Raw genomic sequence first — 20,003 nt, 5'->3', positions numbered from 1 at the left:
AGCTTCACTTTGAAGTAAATCTATCCCCTTCTCCATCTCATCAAGAGATCTTCTGCACAAGCTAAGAACTCGAGATAGGTAAACACCAACGAAGTGATTACCCTTATCTTGATAGCCCATCCGAACCAACCGGCAATGGCTGTTTCATAAAGAACCTTAAAGTCGACCCAATTGATCTGTAGCTTCGGACATGAATAACTGCCAAGCACGGCCAAGGCAACCCACACGTCGATTATGACTCGGACCCTCTTTCATATGCCGTTAGGGGTTCAATATACCAAAACCACGCTAGCATTACTCGACAGCTGTTTACGTACAGCAATTTAAACTTTCGGCATTTTCGCTGGCGTACGAACTGATTACACTTCTCGTTTCAGTAAGGCTGCATGCTTCCTACAAACCCCCCGTCAGAGAACAGACAGTGTAAGATCTCATCAGTGGCGTACGGGAAGTCAGCATTCTATCGGATATTCCCAGCTGCAGAGATTCCCAGCAGATCAATAAGCCAAGATCCTCCCTAACGGCTCATCAATCCACAGCGAACCTTACCCGGAGGATTCCCCTTGTTTGTGTTTTTCCTTCTCTTCGGGGATGTAACCCCTACGCTGAGGACATGACACAGGACTTGTTACGACGTCAGGGACTGGCATATGACGAATGAGAGGTGCCGGAGGGATATCATCCTACCTGGGCATAATGTCGATCGACAGGGTTCCCCGGAGACGGTCTGTGAGATCTACAGTCTAAATACGACGTCGTCTGTTTTTAGCCTGGTCTTGCTGCTGTTGGTCTTGAGTTAGTGCACTGACAGTTCGAGAAAAATTAGTAGTAATACCTTTTCCCCTGTTTCTTCGTCTTTGTAGTGCTGTAGATCCTATTTCTTAGCTTCTTCCTCATTACAGCTCGTGCGTTGATTGTCTCCCCAATTCATTCATATAGATATCAGCCCTGCGGGACTTTTCTTCTTCGTTTATCTCTTCTCCATTTACCAGCGACCGGGTAATTGGGCAGACCCATCGATACTGATACATGTCTCAGTATCCTTCTACTTAGCCTTCTTCTTCCAGTCTGACTCTTGCATTCATTCACCGACAATGGCCGCCGCAACACACTACACGCCCGATGCTGGGGTGATGAGCTCTCAAATCATCACCTATTCTGTCGCCACAACTCTCCTGGTTTGTCGTCTGATATCTCGAAGGCTTACACAGGTGGCATTGTGGTGGGATGACTTTTTCGCAATGCTCTCCTGGGTGAGTTGTACTTGTCCCTCCGACGGCATCCACTTACTGATTTTTTTTCTCCCAAGATCTCTGCTTCTCTCTACTTTGGCTTCACGATTTACTGTACGTTTATGAGCATCTTTATCACTTATCAATCTCCATCAAGGCAGTCAAGTCACAGCATGCTAACCTCTCTCCAGGGGCTGTGAAAATGGGTTTAGGTCATGTGAAAGCAGACGTTCCTCTACCAGCAGAACGGGTCGAGGAGTACGCTCGATTCGGTCTATTTATTGCCGAGTTTACCTACGCAATGTCTCTTGGCTTCTCTAAGCTTGCTATCCTCGGCTTCTACTGGCGCCTGTTCAGTGTCTCCAACATCCGAATGGGAATCCGCATCCTTCAAGGATGCACTGTGATCTGGCTTACCATCCGAACCTTCATGACTATCTTCCACTGTATACCTGTCGAAGCATACTGGAACCACAATATCAAGAACGCTGTATGCAATATCGACCCTGCTAAGTTCATGTTTGGCACTACTCTGGTTCACCTTATGCTTGAGATTGCTGTTTTGTCGTTGCCTGTATTTCAGGTTAAGAACCTTAAGCTTCGCACAGGCCAGAAGTTTGCTGTTGTTGCTTTATTCATGTTTGGTATCTTGTAAGTGTTCATCATCTTTGCCCAACTATTTCTCGTTATCTTGGGTCTGCAGACAACTAACTTCGTTTTCCTTGTAGTGTTTGTATAGCATCGATTATCGTGCTTATTGAAGCTATCAACCTAAACCCTAAAACGACTGAAATGGCGAGGGATATCAGAGGAGTCATCATCTGGGCTGGCACAGAAGCTTACCTGGCAATCATCTCTTGTAAGTCACATATAACCCTGGCCAAGTATTATGATTGTCTTCAATACTAATATTTCCTCAACAGCTTGTCTCCCCATCATCCGACCTATCTTCCGCAAGTTCATCTCAAGCTCAATACTTTCCTCCAAATCAAACTCAACTGGCCCCAATCCTATCAGCGGCTTAACTAGCAGCCGGGGCATCAAGCTTGCCAACGTTACTCGCACAAAAGAAATCGACGACAATAGTTCACAGCGGCAACTTGCCGAGCTTGAGGACGGATCATCTGGCGATATAGACTTTCATGGCTACCCAGAACGCGTCGCCAATCACAACACTATCATCACTAGCTGCGCCGATGAGAGACCTAACAGCCACGCGCACAATCCGAGTGTGCAAGGCATTCAAGTCAAGAATGAGACTAGAGTATACTATGAGTAAGTGGTTCTTAGAGCAGTTTGATTGGATATTTCTTTTGCGTTAGGGGAGTAAAGGAAGCCTCTTCCGGCTATCATAGCAATATGGCAATGTATGATATGAAGTATAATGATAGATACCAAACTTCGAACATATTGATACACAGTGTCTTTCTATTAGCATGGAGTATCATACTAGCTTGTGTGAATGAATATAGCTGGCGGGTTCTCACTTGTCAATCAGGAACTTCCCGAAAATACTTAGTGAAAAAAGTCAAAGTCTCGGCGGGTGCAACGCCGCCAATGAATGAAAAGATTCAACGAGCTTCGCAAGAACTCAGTCGCCGCCATAGAGCCAGACACTCGTTCCATAGGTGCGCCAATGGAGAACTTGTTTTCTTTGATAATTAGGCCATATCTTGTGGTCAAGGCAGTGATGATGACTCGCCAAAACTTCCAAGAATCCTTTGTTCAGAGTCAAACCCAACAACAAATATTCACATACACTTGTCGCTCTGGGCAAACGTGAATATGTAACGACCGAGCGTCCATGAATATGGATGGATCATCAATTGCCCTTTTAAGCCCTCTGCGTGTAATGGCTTTTGTCAAGCTGACTTGAGGTCTTCTTCTCTCGACCTTCAGACCCGTGACGTCAACCTATCACGTGAAATCTCATTCCCAAACGCGACCGCTTACGTATCGATATCTTCAGCAACCTAACCATAGCGATTCCCAAACTCAAAATGGAGTGTCTCTCAACTGAACTCCTCTCCATGATCGCTGCCGAAGCTGCAGCATCCGGACCACAAATTGACATCAACAAAGTCTTTGATGTCTGGAACTCTGACGACACGTTGAAAGTTCCCCGAACATTATCACGAGATAATTCCCTTGCTCCATTCGCCACTGTTTCACGCAATTGGCAACTCGCTTTTGAACCCTTTACTTTTCACACACTTGTCATCTCGCCGAAGAGGCTAGTCGAGGCGGTACAATACGGGTATCTCACTGAACGACGGCTGGGGTATGTCCGCTTTATTGCAGTTCCTATCACCTTTCCGCTTCCGCGGCCGTGGGATACTCCCATTGTATTCCCTCCTGAACTAGATGCAAGAAAGGAATTTGTGAGAGCTAGAGATGATACCGACGATGTTTCATCTGAGGATGAGGTGGACGAAAATGACGAAGGCGACGTTGATGACGATGACGGTGACTATATTTCTAACGTAATCGACTTCCCACATCCAAAAGACAGAGGCTACGATAAAACCTTCGCCAAAATCATAAGAATTCTCTTCAACGCCCTCAAATTGGCTCCTGTCCACGAGAATAAACGACCATACATCAACATACGCCTCGGTTTCCCAGTCCCCCAGGAATACGGATTGAGCCGCATTTCCAGCCCTGAAGAAATGGAAGCAAATACCCTAGAGGGGCCTTGGCTTACAACTGCCTATCTTGATCTGGACCAACAAAACGAAGAGCTACCAGAGTTACCGGCGATAGCTTCATGCAGTTTTGAATTCGTATCATGGAGCTTATGCTTCGAACCTCACACGGCATGCACCATTGCAAGCAAGATGCCATGTCTAAAGAAACTCAAAATTCATCTTAGTGATAGGGAGTGGAAAGATCAGTGTCTCAGAAATGTGCTGAGAAAGAGTAAGTTCTCAATGGGCTATATACCTGAGTCGCTGACAGTTCGGTAGAGCTCGCAAGTTCGCTGTCTATCTTGCCACACAGCATCTGCGATTTCGATTTTCATTATTCACGAGGTATACCCCGGGATCACTCACACATGCCCACGAGTATACTAGATCCAGAAGAAAACTGCGATCACCTTAGCCAAGCGCTCTTCAACTTCTCGCAGCGAGAGAGCATCATCCGATTCTCAGCAAAGGGAAGCTTCGAATTGAGCATAATGGGGCCACCACCAGAAGCTCTATCTACCAGTCCCGGCTGTTCCAAACTCGAATACTACGAGATCGGCTTTCTTGCAATATCCCCCGCGGGAAAGTGGCTCGCGGTACCCTATAAGGACGATCCGAACGCTGACATTTTCAAAACTAAACGATGGGGTGCACCGAGTGAGCGGTCGCGAGGTTATTTCTCAAGTTTCAACGTCAATGAATTCAGAGGTCCAATTGATCCAGACTACGCACATGAACTACTCTGTGCTGCAGGACAGGCAGCTTCTCACATGCCCCGGTTACAACGAATGGGTATCAATGTTGGTGTAATCGGGGGATACAGAGTCTCTTACACCAGCGCCAAAGTTGAGCCTTGTATCAGAATTGTCGGAAAGAAGTTTCAGCCACCGATGGAAGACATGCTTCGAGTTTGGCGTCGCGTAGCACATGAGCATGGCCAGAAATTCGTCCTTCGATGGAAGGATACAGCCAGGATAAAGACAAGAAAGGAAACATTCGAATAATTTGGTCATGAGACTTTTGTATTAAGATCATAGATGATATATGAGAATCAATGGGTATCAATGTTGCTGGTCGGGTCCCGTGTTTCCCCCTACTAAATAAACCGTCCTTTATCCTGAACTCCTCCCAATGATATGATGTACTGCAAATGAGTTACTTGTGGTCAATTCGAGGTCGCTCTGCGCCTCTTTGGTTGAAGCGGCGTTATCCTCGTAAATAAAATGGTTGGTCTTCAGACCATATTTTAGCCAAGTTGTCGTGTCAGAAGACGCGCTGTCAACCCAACTCAAGCGCCCTATGACGAATGGCGAGATGAGTAAAATGGCACGAGTAAAGTTATTTATTGCCGTGGTGGCTTTGTGGCGCTGTTAGCTTACGGGAGCATCAATGTCGGGTGATGGCTTCGGCATTTGCAGTTGGGGAACTCGTAACAGCGGTGAGGGTAGTGCTTCAGTGGCTGTTTGAGGAGCTTAGGGAGGCGTTGTAGTTATGAATTATGCTTTTGACGTGTGATGAATTATCCTGCGATGCGTTAGAATTGAAGGGCGAGATAAGAGGAGGGTACTGACAGTAGTCGAGGAAGTGAAGAGGGCTGGCCTTTTGGTGACGACCTCCCGACTGTGATGAGGCATTGGTAGTGTACTTTTGTACGTGGTTCATTTGAATGGGAACGTCGCTCCCTGTTCGCGTAGAGGAATTTCGTTCGATCGATTGACATTCGAGCTGTGAAGGGTCTTGTGGTGGGGTTTCGGGATCGCCGGCGATGTGCATGCAATTGCAATCGCTGTGCTGCACGAGTAACAGCAATTTATTCAGCACCACGAACTCCATCTTGAGTTTTATGCTGTACACGACGGGTTTGTAGGTTGTTTGGATGTTGAAGTGGCTCATGTACTGCGTGAGGATGAGGCTGATGTCGAGGAGGATGACGAGGATGTTGACGATGATGAGGTACCGCATAATCTTGCGCTCCATTTTCTTTCGCACGGCGAAGATCGGTTTAAGGCCCCGCGATGTTTCCCAGATGTAGAGACCTGAGATGATTGTTTCTTGGATGCAGAAGCCGGCGAGTTGAAGGCGTTCGTAGATATTGAAGGCGCCGATGAAGTGGCTCGAGTGTTTGGTGTTGCTTCCGAGGAAGAGGACCGTCGTCGGAACATGTAGTATGAAGAAGTTGATGATGATCATGTATAACACCCATCGCGTCTTCGACTTATCCTCAACGATGAGATGTAGTCGGGAATACAGCACGACAGATTGACCGGTGACCATTCCATACCAGCCCACGCACGTCAAAACGCAGAGCAAGAAATTCGGCCCCAAGCTGTAGTACCTCAACACGACAACAATGCTGTGCAGCAGAATCCCCAGCGTCGCTACCACCATACTCCAGAAATAAAGACCATCGTGCCGTTTGAAGCGATTCAGTAGCGAGATGAGGATCTCGAGACAGTTGTAGCACGCTATGGCGAAGAGGCCCGCGATGGTCATGTTGACCGGCAACGACACGGCAATTGGCCCCGTCTGGCCTGCCTCCCCAGACTCAGCGGCCATGATTTCGGCGGTTCCGGCGGACGTACGACGGTCATTAAGGAAAAGTAAATTGACGATGGTGAGGGTGCATCGTGAGAGTTGACAGCTCTTGGCAAAGGGAGAAAGGAAAAGAGCTTGGGTGCTACGTTGATATGGATGGTTCCCCGTAGATCTGGCGCGTCATCTTGTGGCCGCTCTTAATTCATTATACGAATAGCCGGTTCAGTTAATCGTCATCAGCTCCCCCCTGCATGGGGCATGGGGGAAGCAACCGGACCCAAAATTGATGCTTCAAGGATGTAACCGCTAAAGCTCAAACGTAAGCCTGGACATGATTCAAGGCCGCAGACGTTATTGTTAGCCCAGTCATTCATGTCTCAGCCATCAAACATGTGCTCGTGGATTGAGTTAAAAAGAAGAACGAGCATGGTTGGTAATAAACGAAGAACGAGCATAAAACTCGGTCAGTCCCAAGCCTCAACTGCCAATTGACATGGGGTGATTTGCCAATGAAACAAGACACGGACACCGATCCGTTGGGCCGGTAAAAGTTTAACCAAGGGTTAATGAGGGTTTTATCGACGCGCCAACCGCGTTGGGTAAAAGAACTCCCTGAACCCAAGAACTATCTTAATATAACATTTGTCCACGGCTTCGTGAAGTATGTGAGCTGTCAAGTTGTGACATTCTACCATCCATTTCAAGCCTGGAAGCTGGGAGAGGTCATCAGGAGAAATGCTGCAAGGATGAATGGCAAGGGGACCATTATTTAGAGTTTACATGCAAAACCACGAAATATCCTTGAGTGACAGTCACAGCCTGCAAACGTCGACACTACTTCTACTTCACCAGTAATTAACGTCTCAAATGTCAGGCGTAGAGCTTAAACAGTCAGATAAATGTCGCAGTCAATCGCCTCGAGTTCAACAGTAAAAAGTGATAGTCATGACGCAAGAGTCAAGGTGAATGACTCGCAATATGCATGTTTTAAGCGTAGGTCACAGCGCAGCGCCCGTAGCTGAAACCCTCGGGAAATTCCATGCCCGCCAGTGATCGAGATGCAGTGCCCATCAATGCGACGTCAATTTTATGCTCTCGTTATTGTGTGATTGCTCAATGGTAAGTGTTGTCTCAATTGGGACTTCATCACAAAACGCCTCTCAGCACTTGCAAGGGTAAGTACCGAGTTCCGTCTAACGGAACGGAACTACCGAGGCCAAGACTGTTTGTTTCTTCAATGCAGATTGAGGCAATTATCCCGCTTTTGCTTACAGATACATACACAATGAAAATTTAAACTTTTACGTTAGGACAACTTGTCAGATTTCAGCGCCGCTTTCTCAGTGCCTAAGCCCGCAGACCAAACCAGACCAGTTCAGCTCAGCCCCGCCCCCTGTTACAGTCAAAGCAACAAACAGCCTAACAATCTCCATCCGTGAGCTATTGCCCTCCGCCTCAAATTAGAGCCACAATATACGAAATCCGCGTCAATCAAATCACCTGCCTGACAGCTCATGTGTAGCACATCTGCAAGGGACGATATCGCTTTCCCCATTCAGTATCGTTCGTTTCTATGATCGTCCCGGGCGCGAATCTCACGGGTGATGCATCCGGGGCGAGCCTTGGGCACCAAGTGGTCTTGGAGCTGAGGGGAATTAGTGGCAAACTTTAAGCATACTGTAGATTGCTTATGCCAAGTTTAGTAACACCGAGATTTTACATGGTCTCTGATCGACTTGGATCCTTGTAATGACAGCTGTTTCGGGGCTCACGATACTTGGCGCTGCATGTTTTCTATGATATGTCCGTCGCTCTGTTCCCAGGGAAACTTGTGCTCCAATGACCGGATTAACTTCTCGTGGTGTGGAGATCTTGGCGTAATAACAGCTTTGAACGGCTCGGGGTGGCTGACCATCCCAGGTGTGAATAGGAGTTCAGGTTGGGCACCATTTTTGTCCTTTCTGATGTGCAATACAGCGAGAGACTGTGCGATGCTGAGGAATAATGCATTGTCAGCCAAGACACGCCCCGGGCATACGCGGCGCCCGAAGCCGAATGTGTACGTGTGCGGATCTTGTTCAGGCTGACTTCCATCGGTTGACAAGAACCGCTCCGGGTTGAAGCTCATTGGTTCGTGGTGGACCTCAGGGTCATGGGCAAAGTACCTATACACTGTTAAATCAAGAACAAATCCTGACATGAAGTACTTACCAGATATTTGGCATGATCAGGGCGTCTTTGGGGATAAAGTATCCTTCAAACACATCATCAACGGTGCTCGTATGAGGTAGGCCCATGGGAGCAACTGGGTGCCAACGAAGAATCTCTTTGACCATGGCGTCGATATAAGGTAGGCTTGATCGATCTGAACAATTTGGCAGCCTCTCGTTGCCAACCACACGATCGATCTCCTCCTGAGCTTTCTGTTGGACATCGGGATATAATAGCATCGCTAGAAAGAATAGAGAGATGGAAGATACAGTCTGATGTTGTTAGGGGGCTTCGATCCAAGGATGGTCAGGAACATACCGTGTCAGCCCCCGCAGCGTAAAGTGACAAAGCAGACCACTTAGTCGTAAACCTCGCTTCCTCAGTCGAATCGCCCGCTTCGAGAAGTCGTGAGACAAATGAGTTATCCTGCTTCCCCGAGGCATGTTGGTGCTTGACAAAAGCATAAGGCTTTTCAGTAAGATCGTTCAGCTCTGAAGACCATTTCTTGGCAAGTCTCTTGAAGTTCGCGCCTGGAACCCAGGCTGGTACGTATCGTACTGGGGGCCGTCAATGGTTTACACAGGCAGGGGTTTTGTCGAGGTAGCTTACAAAGAGGCAGGATATCAACTAGAAATGCACCCGGCACACCAGCGGCTGTTACATCATCCATGGCCTGGCCCGCCATTTTGATAAGAATGTCTTCCTTGAACGGCTCAGCTGTATATCCGTAAGCGATCTTCAAGATCACTGAGCCCGCTTCCCTTGATTCATGTTAGCGTAGTCTTTCAGCTTCACTGAGATTTGAGCAAACCGACTTCCTTATATGATCCATGAACCTCTGTGGATCATCCAAGACATGCAATAAAAAATGAGCAACCTCGGCTTCTTGCAATTGATCGTACTTGGCAGCGGCTCTTTTGGATCCGATTATACGAGCCATGTTCTTCCGATGCGTTCTGAAGCGATCGTTGTATGGTGAGAATCCAAGTGAATTCTCCCAGCCAACCCTGTATGCATCAGACGTGGTATGCTATCACAGAGCAGCGGCGACTCACATTTCACCCACCATCATAATTTTGGGCCTGGAAGAATGCTTTGCTGATCTTTTGTCAAGCAGCTGTGATGCCAGTCTCCAGCTGTTTATGATGATGATTGCCTGTCCCATCACAGTGATAGAGCTGATGGGACCTGTTGAGTCCGAGTCAGTGTTATTTGGTCCTATAGTCCTGCTTCCTGGAGTTCTACCGTAACTGTCCTTGAACTTCAGCCAGTGATGCGCTTCAAACACGCCCGGCGGCGGAAGATCGTTCAGGTTTCCTACCAAAGGAAGGCCCTTCGGCCCCGGAGGAAGAGGGTGTCTCTTTGAGTCATCGCGAATCACTCCAACACATATATAAAGGAGAAATCCAAGGGCAAACCCCAAAAAGAAGGTTGATATCTCAAACATGGCCGCGATACTTCAACAAACGGTGACAAGGGCACAAAGGAACCAGCAGCAGGAAAGGTAAGATATATGTTTTACGTACATTCCTGTTCAACCAACACACATCAAATTGAGGGGCTACTCTCGAAGTCTGACAAGAATCTTATCACCATGCATATGCAGCCCGTTTCCTGCCGAATCATCGACTTTGTATTTCGCTGGTGATTCATCCGGCTAATATCTCCGTTCTCCAGACGAGTAATATACTCCACTGCTGAATGGAAAATCTCGCTTCTCTCGGAAGGTACCGCTCGCAAGTTGGTTCTTTATCGTCTGATGATGTTGGTTCAGCTCGTTTTCTCGGAGGGACATTGCCAAATTGGGAATTTGCTGCGGTGGTATGTTTACATTCGCGTAGTCATACCTGCATATGGGAATAATAAAACATGCTCAAATACAATAATTGCATACGTTATTAGCTCACTAGATAACGTTGCATCATAACTTGGCATGGGAAACGACGAGGCTAAGCAGAAATACCTGTCTCAATCCGTGTCTTGGCAACTTGCGGCAAGGTTGTTGAGCTGTTTGCCAAACCAATAATCGTTGAAATACTCAGAGAACCTCCACTCGACTTTTTGGCGGATATCTTCAATCCTTACCAAAACGCCAAGGTATGCTGCCTGTGCGCTTCACCACTCACGATTATGAGCGGGATAGTTATCCACTTTACGAGATCTGGGGCTTTATCCGAGTAGGCAGCTCCCATAAGCGCTAGGCGAAGTTGGTGGTAAAAACGCCTTATTTAAACCGCGAAGAGCTGTCAAAGTCAACGTGGCCTACCAAGTGTATTCTTTTTTCTCGATCGCCATGTCTTCACACCCAACACTAGATGCTCTTCCCAGTGAGATCCAGCTCCATATCTTTTCTCAGGTCACAGCTCATGACCTAAGCACCATTGCCCGTACGTCCAAGCGCCTCAACGAAATTGCAACACCGCTTCTCTGGAATGATATTGAACTCCATCAAGAGGGCTACCACGAGTCCAGGCACGAGCTTAAAGTCCCTCCTCCAGCACGGGATCCAGCGCGCCGGCCTTATCACTCAAAGCAGAAATGGGGAAATGGGCAAGGTGCGCGTATGAAGGCTGCTCAGTTCTTCGAAATACTGCAGACGATGCATAAAGAGAACCCAGATCGGCTGCAACAGATTGCCCAGCGTGTAAGACATTTTTGTACCGTGATTGATCCCTCTTGGAGGCCGGTGGATAAGGATAATGATTCCGTCGATACTGAGGCCATTCAAGTCTGGCATCTTTTACCGTATCTTTCCAACTTGGAGACCTTGGAACTATACGGAGACTACTACTATTCCCAAGAGGCCGAGGAGAAAGTTTCTAAAATTCTTGGATCTCCTCCAAAACTTCGGTTCCTCAAGCTCTCAGGGTACATGCCACCAGAAGTACCAGCATGGCTACTCAAAGCAGGAGATACTCTAGAGCGTTTGGAACTCGACATGTTGGACCGACCCATCTCAACATGCCTATCGAATGATCCCCATTTCACTCCTCTTCCATGTGAGAAGATAAATACGGATGATGGCGGTGTTCCTGGGTCAGACTACGGAAGTTTGGTAGACGATATGATCATCCCTCGGCCATTGGGGAACATTTTTACAAGCTATGGCGACTACAAATTGAAGTTACCAAAATTAAAGCACTTGTTCCTTGGTCAGCCAGCAGAATCATGCTACACCAACGATTTCGCAACATATAGTTGGTCAAAACGTGCCGAGTCAGCATGTTACGATGATTGGCTTTGGATCCTAGAAGCTTCTATGAAAACACTCGAGACTTTGGTTCTGGAGCAGAGACCAGCCGCTGATTATATCGAAGGTGACGGCTATAGCGAAGACATGTGGATGAACGAAAACACATGGTCTCATGCAAGTGAGATACTTCTCGAGATGGTTGAGACAGTCATATCTTCCGAGAAAGGCCAGGGGTCTTTAAAGCGGGTATATCTGTATGGTATAGTTGCTGGTTTAGAGGAGGATGGTACACCGTTTTTGGATTTCCCTGCAGGCAAGTTTATGCAGTTTTTGAAGGATCGTGGGGTTGCGTGTGAAGCGAGACGGGGAAAGTGGTGTTTCTTTGATAAACAGTCTGGAGCTGTGAATTGGTGCCCTTGGGATGCGGCGTATGAGTATGAAGAGGAGGAGGATGAGGATATGGACGAGAGTAAGGATGAAGATGCTGAACCAAAGGCGAAGTGGGATACTGTACTGGCGAAGGTTTGAAGACTGAAGGCTTACCATGTTTGATTTGAGCCAGATTTATTAATGGATTATTAATCATTTACCAAAATCCATTTCTTTCATAAGTTGCTAGCCAAGATTCACTTCCATCGGCCAGTTCTGAGCCAGTCCCGAGACATCTCGGTCTCTCCAACACAACGCCGTACCCACATTTATAAAAGATATTGCGTAATGATCAAGATCTCACAACCTCAAACATCAACATCAATCTTCACAATGTCCTCCTTCGCGGTAGTAAAAGACATCGACCATCTCGTCCTAACCTGCAATGACATCTCCGCGACTATAGAATGGTACACCAAATATCTCGGCATGAAATCCGAGACTTTCACATCCGCAACAGACCCCTCATCTCCACCTCGCAGCGCCTTAAAGTTCGGCACTCATAAGATCAATCTCCACCAGCGCGGTAAAGAGTTTGAGCCCAAGGCAAGAAATGCTTTGCCTGGTACTGCTGATTTGTGCTTTATCATTGAGGATGGGACGGACCTGCAGGTCTTGATTGAGGGGTTTGAGAAGGAGGGTATAAAGGTTTTGGAAGGGGGAAAGGTGGTTGGTAGAACGGGGGCTATGGGAGCGATTAAGAGCATTTATGTTCGTGATCCTGATGGGAATTTGATTGAGTAAGTCTAAAATCATGGTTTGGATCGCTATTTCTTTGGAACTCGCTGACCCATTACAGACTCTCCCAATACTCGACTTGAGGGTCATATTTGTTTTATAACAAAGTTGCCTTACATGTTGAATACTAGGCTTTTCCTTTCGTGCGTGGGATTCAAGCATACAAAAGCCGGAAATCGCCTATTCTCCGTTTGTTTATTCTATTTATGCCCATGATTGGATATCATCTCATCACGAGAATCAAAAAGCTTCATAGTCTTCGCCGAATAACAAGCTGAAGTCGCATCCTATAGGGCGGCCTTAGCTATCCAGAAAATCTCTAAACTATGACTAATCTTTACTACATCGGTATTTGCTTTCTCCGACTTTTGCGCAAATTTATAGTGGCCCAGGAGCAGTTGGATTTCAAACAAACTCTGCATGCCAAGGACATATCGTGGGTCGTTGCAAGTCCATAAGACTTCTGGCGCTGTTTCTTGTACTTATTCACCGACAAAGCCTCGGCAGCTGGCCTGGTGGGATCTTATGTTTGGAAGAATATCGAACTGTCTAACTTGGGAGCCTTAACCTATCGGTATTTCCTCTAAGCGACAGATACGTCAAGTTGCAAGTTGCTCGCCCTTTATCGCTGTTGATGCGTTGTGCATCATACCCTAGAGCTTACGTACAAACATATCAAAAGATTGGAGATGCACAATGTGCATTTCTCTCGTTCGTTAGCCTGTTTACAACGCATATCACTTCCAACAAAGTGGCTGGCTGAGCAGCTGCTCTCGAATCGGACGCAGTGGGACTTGACCCTCACCTTGACTCACGCAAGCTTCGCATGAATCTTGTCTCGGTAATCTCAGTTCCGACATCCAGTTTCTTGGTAGCAACCCGCGATGCAACTGTCGTCATGGCCAAGCCCTATTGAAACTGAAGGTAGTGTCCTCCTTTTCCGCTTATTATCGCAAGGAAAAGTGGGAGCGGCGTCTTCAGCGTGAGATCAGCAGGGACTATACCCAGATGATGAAAGAGCTTATCTCCCATTTCCCACTCCAGACCAACCAGACTCCCAGTCACGATCTACCAAGTGCCAATCAGCCAAGGGCACGTGGGGCAAATCTGGCTTCTGGTAGATCGCTGGAGGCCTACTGAACCTGCGGTCAGGGAGTGAAGAGGCATACAGAGTAGGAGTATGAGAAGACTTGGCATAGGTCGTAAGACCACGAGGTCAGTGGTTCATGTCTCTAGCCTGCCTTTAGGAATCCAAGAACCATTAGCCCGGTATCCAAAACGTCCTCCGTTCCCAGCTCTCCCTTCAACCGCATGCTGCTCTACCAAATCACAATAAAAAAAACACAAATCGCATAAGCAAAAGTTGTTGAGACTCCTGCAGTAGCGGCGATCGGATTTTGCAAAACAAGTCAAAGATCGTCGATTCCACTGGACCGAAATGTAGCAATTTCACCAGCACAAGTCAGTGATGCAGATCGAAACATAAAGGGAGGGGCTTGCTCTACTCAGTGAGGCTAAGATCGACACTACCGGTCTGCGTAAGGCTAGGAACCCGGTAGGTCCAGCTCTCCACAGTTGGACTAGACAAGATTTCCGAAAAATAGGGACTGTAAGGGGGAAATGAAGTAGAGGGTTGAGAAATGATGGCTGAGATGGGTTGTTTGATAGGAGATGATCGCACTTTATTGTCATTTGTGTGACGTCTAGTAGCGTCTTGTTCTGGTAGGAGGTTGCGATTAGATCTGATGATATTCAGAATTCAAAAACACATACAGCAAATATATCGAGTTCAGAAATCATACTGCTACCAAGGTTCAAAGTAACTTCTACCTCTCAATGACAATTCATATGTGGCAATAGCTCAGAGCCCCGTAAGGCGTGAATCTTACCTGAGTCTCAAGATGCCGCCTACTCCCTGGTTGGCACAACACCACACTAGCTATCGCGACTCCATTCTAACAGAGTGATCGACAAGACTACCAACTTCTAGTGACAACCTCAATCTCTTTTCCAAGATACTCCCTTACCAGAAACTAGTATATAAGGACCTCTTTTCACCACATTAAATCTATTCTCATTATCATCACATCATCTCAACTCTTCTCTACACCACACTCCTTTGAAAACATTCCTTTCAACTCTCTTCACAACCACATTCAAAATGAAGGCCACTTTCTTCTCCGTTTTCGCCCTCGCCATCTCGGCCATCGCCTCTCCTGTTCCTGAGGCTAAGAAGGACACCCGCTCTGTTGAGCAGGTCAACGGTGCTATTCACAGTGCTGAGAACATCGTTTCCAAGGTCGGCGTTAAGCAGATCGTCGATGAGGCTACCAAGTCTCCTGCTAAGCGTGCTGCTATCTCCAACCCTCAAGAGCTCATCACTGTTCTCAAGAGCGGTGTTAGCAACATCAACAAGAAGACCACTGGTCTGAGTAAGTTATAACTTCTGAATTTGATATTTGGGTTAGTGCTAATGGGTTTAGACTCTATTGCTGAGAAGGTCAAGGCTGGTGATCTCACCAAGGACGCTGGTGCCACCAAGGCCATTCCTGGCTTTGAGTCCGTTCACTTTGAGCTCACTGAGATCGTCACCAAGCTCACTGGTGCTGCTGGTCTCGATGTTGCCGACTCTGATGTCGACACTGTTCTCAACCTCGTCGTCGTCCTCGTCGCTGAGGTTCTCGCTGCTGTCAAGACCATCGTCACTGTTACTGGCCTCCGACCTCAGCTCATCTCTATCCTCCACTCTGTCTTCCAGATCCTCACCAAGGTTCTCATCCTTGTCATTGGCCTTGTCTCCGCCATTGTTCCTGGTCTGGTTGCCGGTCTTACTCCTCTCCTTGCTGGTCTCGGCAACGGTGTTTTGGCTCCAGTTCTTCTCCCCGTCACTGGCCTCCTTGCTGGCCTTGCTGCTTAAATGGCTTCCTTCTAGGTTCAACCACATTAAGTGCACTATGAGCATGTAGCTCTTCGGGTAGATGGAGAGCTACATCAGCTTAATTCATTATGATGGCATTTTACGGGGGAGGCATCTTGTGTTAATGTTTATGGCCAGTGGTCTTCTTTGTATATAATTACTCTTATCAACAAAAGTTCACGATATCAAACTGTCACGTCTGTCTCTGAGTGATGTATCACTAACCAATTTGCCTGTAAACACGATACACATATGACAATAATTCTTTTCTGATCTTATCTATACATCATCGCATTATTCTGAAAATACCAAAAAAGATATGTGTTTCCCCTTTAGATTTCTCATATCAGTTAGTGCTGATTGGCGTCTGTCATCGGGGTTCAGAATTTCCTGTTTACGCCCTGTAGCTGACAAAACCTACGTCACATCGAAATGGGGTAAAATGAGGCTGAAAAGGAAAGTCTTTGCATGGTAAAACTAACCTCAGTCTGTCTTGCGCCCTTCAATCGGCAATAGTCAGGTTGGTATAAAATCCTGAACACTTCGCAAGACAACATCACCACAACATTCTACGAACGACACTTGATATACCATGGCAGCATCACGATCAGTCTCAATCACTTATGTCCCTGCGGACTGTGGATCTATCATTCCAGGCAAATCCAAAGCGCCTCAAGCATTCAGAGATGTCGGTATAGTCGGCAAATTGAAAGATGCTGGAGTGCCTTCTGTCTCTGAGCATCATGCTTTGGAGGCACCAGCAACTTTCTCTGCTACGACGTTCAGCGCAGGCGGTGCACGCAATGAATACATCAACATCGCAGTCTGCGAAGACGTTGAGCGGACTATCAGCACCAACTTCAAGTCCTCAAGCAAACAACCTGATTTCCAGCTCATTCTCGGCGGCGAGTGCTGTATGCTGCCAGCTATTCTCTCTGCCTTCTGGAAACATGCCGGCTCGCAGTCTCCGCCTAAGCGCGTTGGTCTGATTTACATCGACGCTGATACTGATCTTACCTCTCCAACGGATCCAAGCTCTATTGGCACTTTCGCCGGGATGAACATGGCTCATCTCGTTCGACTACCCGGTGCACTCCAACGTATGGAACAGTTCTCTCGTCCATCAGGCGAACCTGTCTGTGATGCTTCGAATACAGTCTTCTTCGGCACGAACATGTCTCTGCCTGGAAATAAATCAGAGCACTTCAAGTATCTTTTCGACAACAACTTCAAAGTCGTCAGCTCAGCATCCGTGGCGAAAGATCCTGAGCAACGCGCAAGAGAAACACTTGAGTTTCTGCAAGACAAAGTCGACATCATTATGGTTCATCTGGATGTTGATTCAATTGACCCTGGGACGTTTCCTTTGGCTAATGTCCCAAACTTCACTGGCGTTGAGTTTGAGAATATGATGAGGGCGCTCAAGGGGTTGCTTGGAAGCGAAAAGGTTGGGGGTCTTACTGTTGCGGAGGTCAATCCAGATCATGATCCGGGTTTGAAAATGACTGAGAGATTGACTTCTCATATCGTGGAGATGTTATCTGCGAGAAAGTGTAAGTAGTTTCCAAGATATACACTACATAAACTAGTGATAATATGAAAACCGAATGTACCCAAAAGTTACACTATGAACGCTAGACCTGTATGAGAGTGTGAAAGACAAGGCACAGCTTGACGTTGATAGGGCCGCATGCGCAGAGCATTCGTCACCTCAACCAACGCCCCCAAATTTGGGCACCTCACAACTATCCCCGCTCTTTCATAGATGCCGCCAAGATCATTACTCACTTGCAATCACCATCCAAGACTAACAATCGCGATGGGAAATACGTACTCTTTATTCTTCCTCCCAAGTCCACAGTTTACCGGGGAGAACCTACCGCGCAAAATGGACGCGTCTTCATTGTCACTGGTGGCTACTCAGGCGTAGGCTTCGAATTGAGCTGCATGCTCTATCAAGTTGGCGGATCCGTTTACATCGCTGGAAGATCACAAGAGAAAGCGGAATCAGCTATAAAAGAACTCCAGGAACAATATCCCGATTCATCTGGTAGTCTGAGCTTTCTTAAGATAGCCCTCAATGATTTGGATTCCGTGAAAGCAGCTGCAGAAGAATTCAAGTCAAGAGAATCCAGGCTCGATGTCCTATTCAAAAACGCAGGGGTATCTAATCCTCCAGCTGGCTCAGCCTCAGCTCAGGGATACGAACTCAGTATGGCAACGAACGCCATTGGGCCTTGGTATTTCACGCAGCTTCTCGTGCCAATTCTGAAAGAAACTGCAAAGAGCCAACCCCCAGCATCAGTTCGAGTAATCTGGACAGCTTCCATCGTGACAGACCTTTCCGTTCCAAACGGCGGAGTCAACATGAATGAAGTCATCAGTCCATCAAAAGATCAACAAGTCAACTACACGAATTCAAAGACAGGAAACTGGTACCTCGCCAGCGTTTTAGCAGACCAGATTGGCTCCTATGGTATTCTCAGCGTTTATCATAATCCAGGAAATCTTCACAGTAAGCTGCTTCGCCATATGCCGTCGATTATTGGCTATGTCGTTTCACCGCTTCTCTATCATGCAAAGTTCGGTGCTTATACCAACCTGTGGGCTAGTCTCTCGCCATATTTACAGATTGAGGATGGGGGGAGGTTTATCTTGCCTTGGGGTCGCTTTCATCCGAATCCGAGGGCTGATTTGTTGGAGAATCTCAAGTCGAAGGAGCAGGCAGGAACAGGGACTGCTGCTGAGTTTGCAGAATATTGTGATAAGATTATTGCGGGCCATCTATAGATGCTCTTTTGTCACTGAGTTTCATGGACTTGATACTTCTACAGGTTTGTTTGAGTATGCACCATACAATCCAATACCTTGAGTCAACAGATCTTTTGCGAAAGGGGGAGACTTTGAACACGGTGTAAGACTCCCACAATACAAATGTCAAGCTCGATAATTCTAAAACTATCCTTAGAATAATGGTGACTTCTACAGCTCCGGCGTATGTCCAATAGCTTTGTTCAAAGCATACACATCCCAATAAAACGGCATGATACTCTTGATTACCCCAGCCTCAAGGTCAACTTGAATGACCTGGCACAAAGGATACTTCAGCTCCTCCCCAGTCTTGCGAACCTTTAGGTGCAAATAACCGAGCGAGATGATGCGGTTTGAGCCCTCCTTTTCGAATATTTCAGGGTTCTGGACATCGACTTTGTCAAAGTAGTCGGCCATAGCTTTTGCCCATTGCTGGAAACCATCAGGTCCAGTGTACTCGCCAGCGTAGGGTAGTCCTGATGATTGTTTAAGGCGCACTTCTTTTGAGAGTGTTGCTGCCATGCCGCTGAAGTCGCGTTGTTCAGGTGGTGAGGCCATGTAAATGCGCTCAGCATCGTAGAATGACTCAAGGATTGATCGCGCAGTGTGATTTGTGGAGGACGCCATGCTGGACGTTGAAATGATGATAATTCTTTTTGAATGGAAATGATCGTGAGACAAACAATTGCTTACGGAGAGCGAAAACAAACACAATGCGATATCACGGTCTATTTATTTCCTTGACGAATAGAGTGCTGATTAACTGGGACTATGCTGGCTGTAGGATTATTGGGTTACATGCTGGATTGTCGTCGAATGGAGATGGGTCGTTATTATCTCCAAGGAGTATTCTCCAGGAACTTTTGATGTAGTTACCTGAATTGGCAACTGGGGGCCGGAGTTTTCGGGGTATGGAATTGCCGACTGCAATCAACTTTGGCATCGGCCGGATCTAAACGTTGCCGATGTAGATATTTCCACGATAATGTATAAATAAGGCCTCTTCCCCGCAACCAGCCAGCCTGTCTCTTGGCAAAGCTTGACTCAGCAAGGAATGCATGAGTTGAACAAACAGGGAAAAGCTCAATCGAAACAGACACAATAAGCACGTGGAACCGGAACTTTGTGGGAGAGAAAAGATGGCTGAATCACATTCGGAAATCTCTTGGTCACCGCTAATCGATCTCTATAGAACCTTGTATTTTGGTGACGGTGCCTGGCGTGACCTCATTCTCGGGTCCAGCTGAAAA

At 47.1% G+C, this 20,003-nt stretch overlaps 9 protein-coding genes across 9 annotated transcripts; 6 read left to right on the top strand and 3 right to left on the bottom strand.

Moving 5' to 3' along the window:
- Positions 1-1,094: 1,094 nt before the first annotated feature.
- On the top strand, positions 1,095-2,511 carry BKA55DRAFT_687910 (uncharacterized protein; the record flags this gene model as incomplete). The annotated part of the gene is made up of 5 exons (XM_046199137.1): positions 1,095-1,253; positions 1,310-1,346; positions 1,424-1,883; positions 1,961-2,091; positions 2,156-2,511. 5 exons carry the CDS (start codon positions 1,095-1,097, stop codon positions 2,509-2,511), a joined length of 1,143 nt encoding a protein of 380 aa, XP_046052319.1.
- A 721-nt stretch (positions 2,512-3,232) lies between these two features.
- On the top strand, positions 3,233-4,923 carry BKA55DRAFT_537302 (uncharacterized protein; the record flags this gene model as incomplete). The annotated part of the gene is made up of 2 exons (XM_046189897.1): positions 3,233-4,151; positions 4,199-4,923. 2 exons carry the CDS (start codon positions 3,233-3,235, stop codon positions 4,921-4,923), a joined length of 1,644 nt encoding a protein of 547 aa, XP_046052318.1.
- A 366-nt stretch (positions 4,924-5,289) lies between these two features.
- BKA55DRAFT_592323 (uncharacterized protein) lies at positions 5,290-6,475 on the bottom strand (the record flags this gene model as incomplete). Its single annotated transcript, XM_046195375.1, has 2 exons — positions 5,290-5,390; positions 5,491-6,475. The coding sequence occupies 2 exons, from the start codon at positions 6,473-6,475 to the stop codon at positions 5,290-5,292; spliced, it is 1,086 nt and encodes a 361-aa protein (XP_046052317.1).
- A 1,259-nt stretch (positions 6,476-7,734) lies between these two features.
- BKA55DRAFT_562875 (cytochrome P450) lies at positions 7,735-10,174 on the bottom strand. Its single transcript, XM_046192336.1, has 7 exons — positions 9,911-10,174; positions 9,721-9,853; positions 9,481-9,672; positions 9,275-9,426; positions 8,984-9,222; positions 8,666-8,937; positions 7,735-8,619 (listed from the first exon to the last, which is right to left on the bottom strand). Exons 1-7 carry the CDS (start codon positions 10,110-10,112, stop codon positions 8,223-8,225), a joined length of 1,587 nt encoding a protein of 528 aa, XP_046052316.1. The 5' UTR covers positions 10,113-10,174; the 3' UTR covers positions 7,735-8,222.
- A 734-nt stretch (positions 10,175-10,908) lies between these two features.
- On the top strand, positions 10,909-12,453 carry BKA55DRAFT_562872 (uncharacterized protein). Its single transcript, XM_046192335.1, has one exon. It carries the CDS (start codon positions 10,959-10,961, stop codon positions 12,384-12,386), a length of 1,428 nt encoding a protein of 475 aa, XP_046052315.1. The 5' UTR covers positions 10,909-10,958; the 3' UTR covers positions 12,387-12,453.
- A 167-nt stretch (positions 12,454-12,620) lies between these two features.
- BKA55DRAFT_687905 (Glyoxalase/Bleomycin resistance protein/Dihydroxybiphenyl dioxygenase) lies at positions 12,621-13,108 on the top strand (the record flags this gene model as incomplete). The annotated part of the gene is made up of 2 exons (XM_046199136.1): positions 12,621-13,027; positions 13,087-13,108. The coding sequence occupies 2 exons, from the start codon at positions 12,621-12,623 to the stop codon at positions 13,106-13,108; spliced, it is 429 nt and encodes a 142-aa protein (XP_046052314.1).
- Positions 13,109-15,186: 2,078 nt separating this feature from the next.
- BKA55DRAFT_592318 (uncharacterized protein) lies at positions 15,187-15,942 on the top strand (the record flags this gene model as incomplete). The annotated part of the gene is made up of 2 exons (XM_046195374.1): positions 15,187-15,457; positions 15,509-15,942. The coding sequence occupies 2 exons, from the start codon at positions 15,187-15,189 to the stop codon at positions 15,940-15,942; spliced, it is 705 nt and encodes a 234-aa protein (XP_046052313.1).
- A 592-nt stretch (positions 15,943-16,534) lies between these two features.
- On the top strand, positions 16,535-18,732 carry BKA55DRAFT_537296 (uncharacterized protein; the record flags this gene model as incomplete). The annotated part of the gene is made up of 2 exons (XM_046189896.1): positions 16,535-17,495; positions 17,627-18,732. 2 exons carry the CDS (start codon positions 16,535-16,537, stop codon positions 18,730-18,732), a joined length of 2,067 nt encoding a protein of 688 aa, XP_046052312.1.
- Positions 18,733-18,924: 192 nt separating this feature from the next.
- BKA55DRAFT_505782 (uncharacterized protein) lies at positions 18,925-19,380 on the bottom strand (the record flags this gene model as incomplete). The annotated part of the gene is made up of 1 exon (XM_046187219.1): positions 18,925-19,380. One exon carries the CDS (start codon positions 19,378-19,380, stop codon positions 18,925-18,927), a length of 456 nt encoding a protein of 151 aa, XP_046052311.1.
- Between the last annotated feature and the right edge of the window lie 623 nt (positions 19,381-20,003).

Source organism: Fusarium redolens, assembly GCF_020744475.1.
Source record: "Fusarium redolens strain MPI-CAGE-AT-0023 chromosome Unknown BKA55scaffold_5, whole genome shotgun sequence".
Taxonomy (NCBI): domain Eukaryota; kingdom Fungi; phylum Ascomycota; class Sordariomycetes; order Hypocreales; family Nectriaceae; genus Fusarium; species Fusarium redolens.
Note: the sequence above shows the minus strand (reverse complement) of the source record. Positions and strands in the feature narration are given on the sequence as shown.

Excerpts from the sequence above, each read along its gene's own strand:
- BKA55DRAFT_562875 (XM_046192336.1), bottom strand. The coding sequence starts at position 10,112 with ATGTTTGAGATATCAACCTTCTTTTTGGGGTTTGCCCTTGGATTTCTC. Across the intron at positions 9,427-9,480 it reads TTCATGGATCATATAAGGAA|GGAAGCGGGCTCAGTGATCT; the intron begins GTCGGTTTGCTC and ends ACATGAATCAAG. Across the intron at positions 8,620-8,665 it reads CTGATCATGCCAAATATCTG|GTACTTTGCCCATGACCCTG; the intron begins GTAAGTACTTCA and ends AACAGTGTATAG.
- BKA55DRAFT_562872 (XM_046192335.1), top strand. The coding sequence starts at position 10,959 with ATGTCTTCACACCCAACACTAGATGCTCTTCCCAGTGAGATCCAGCTC.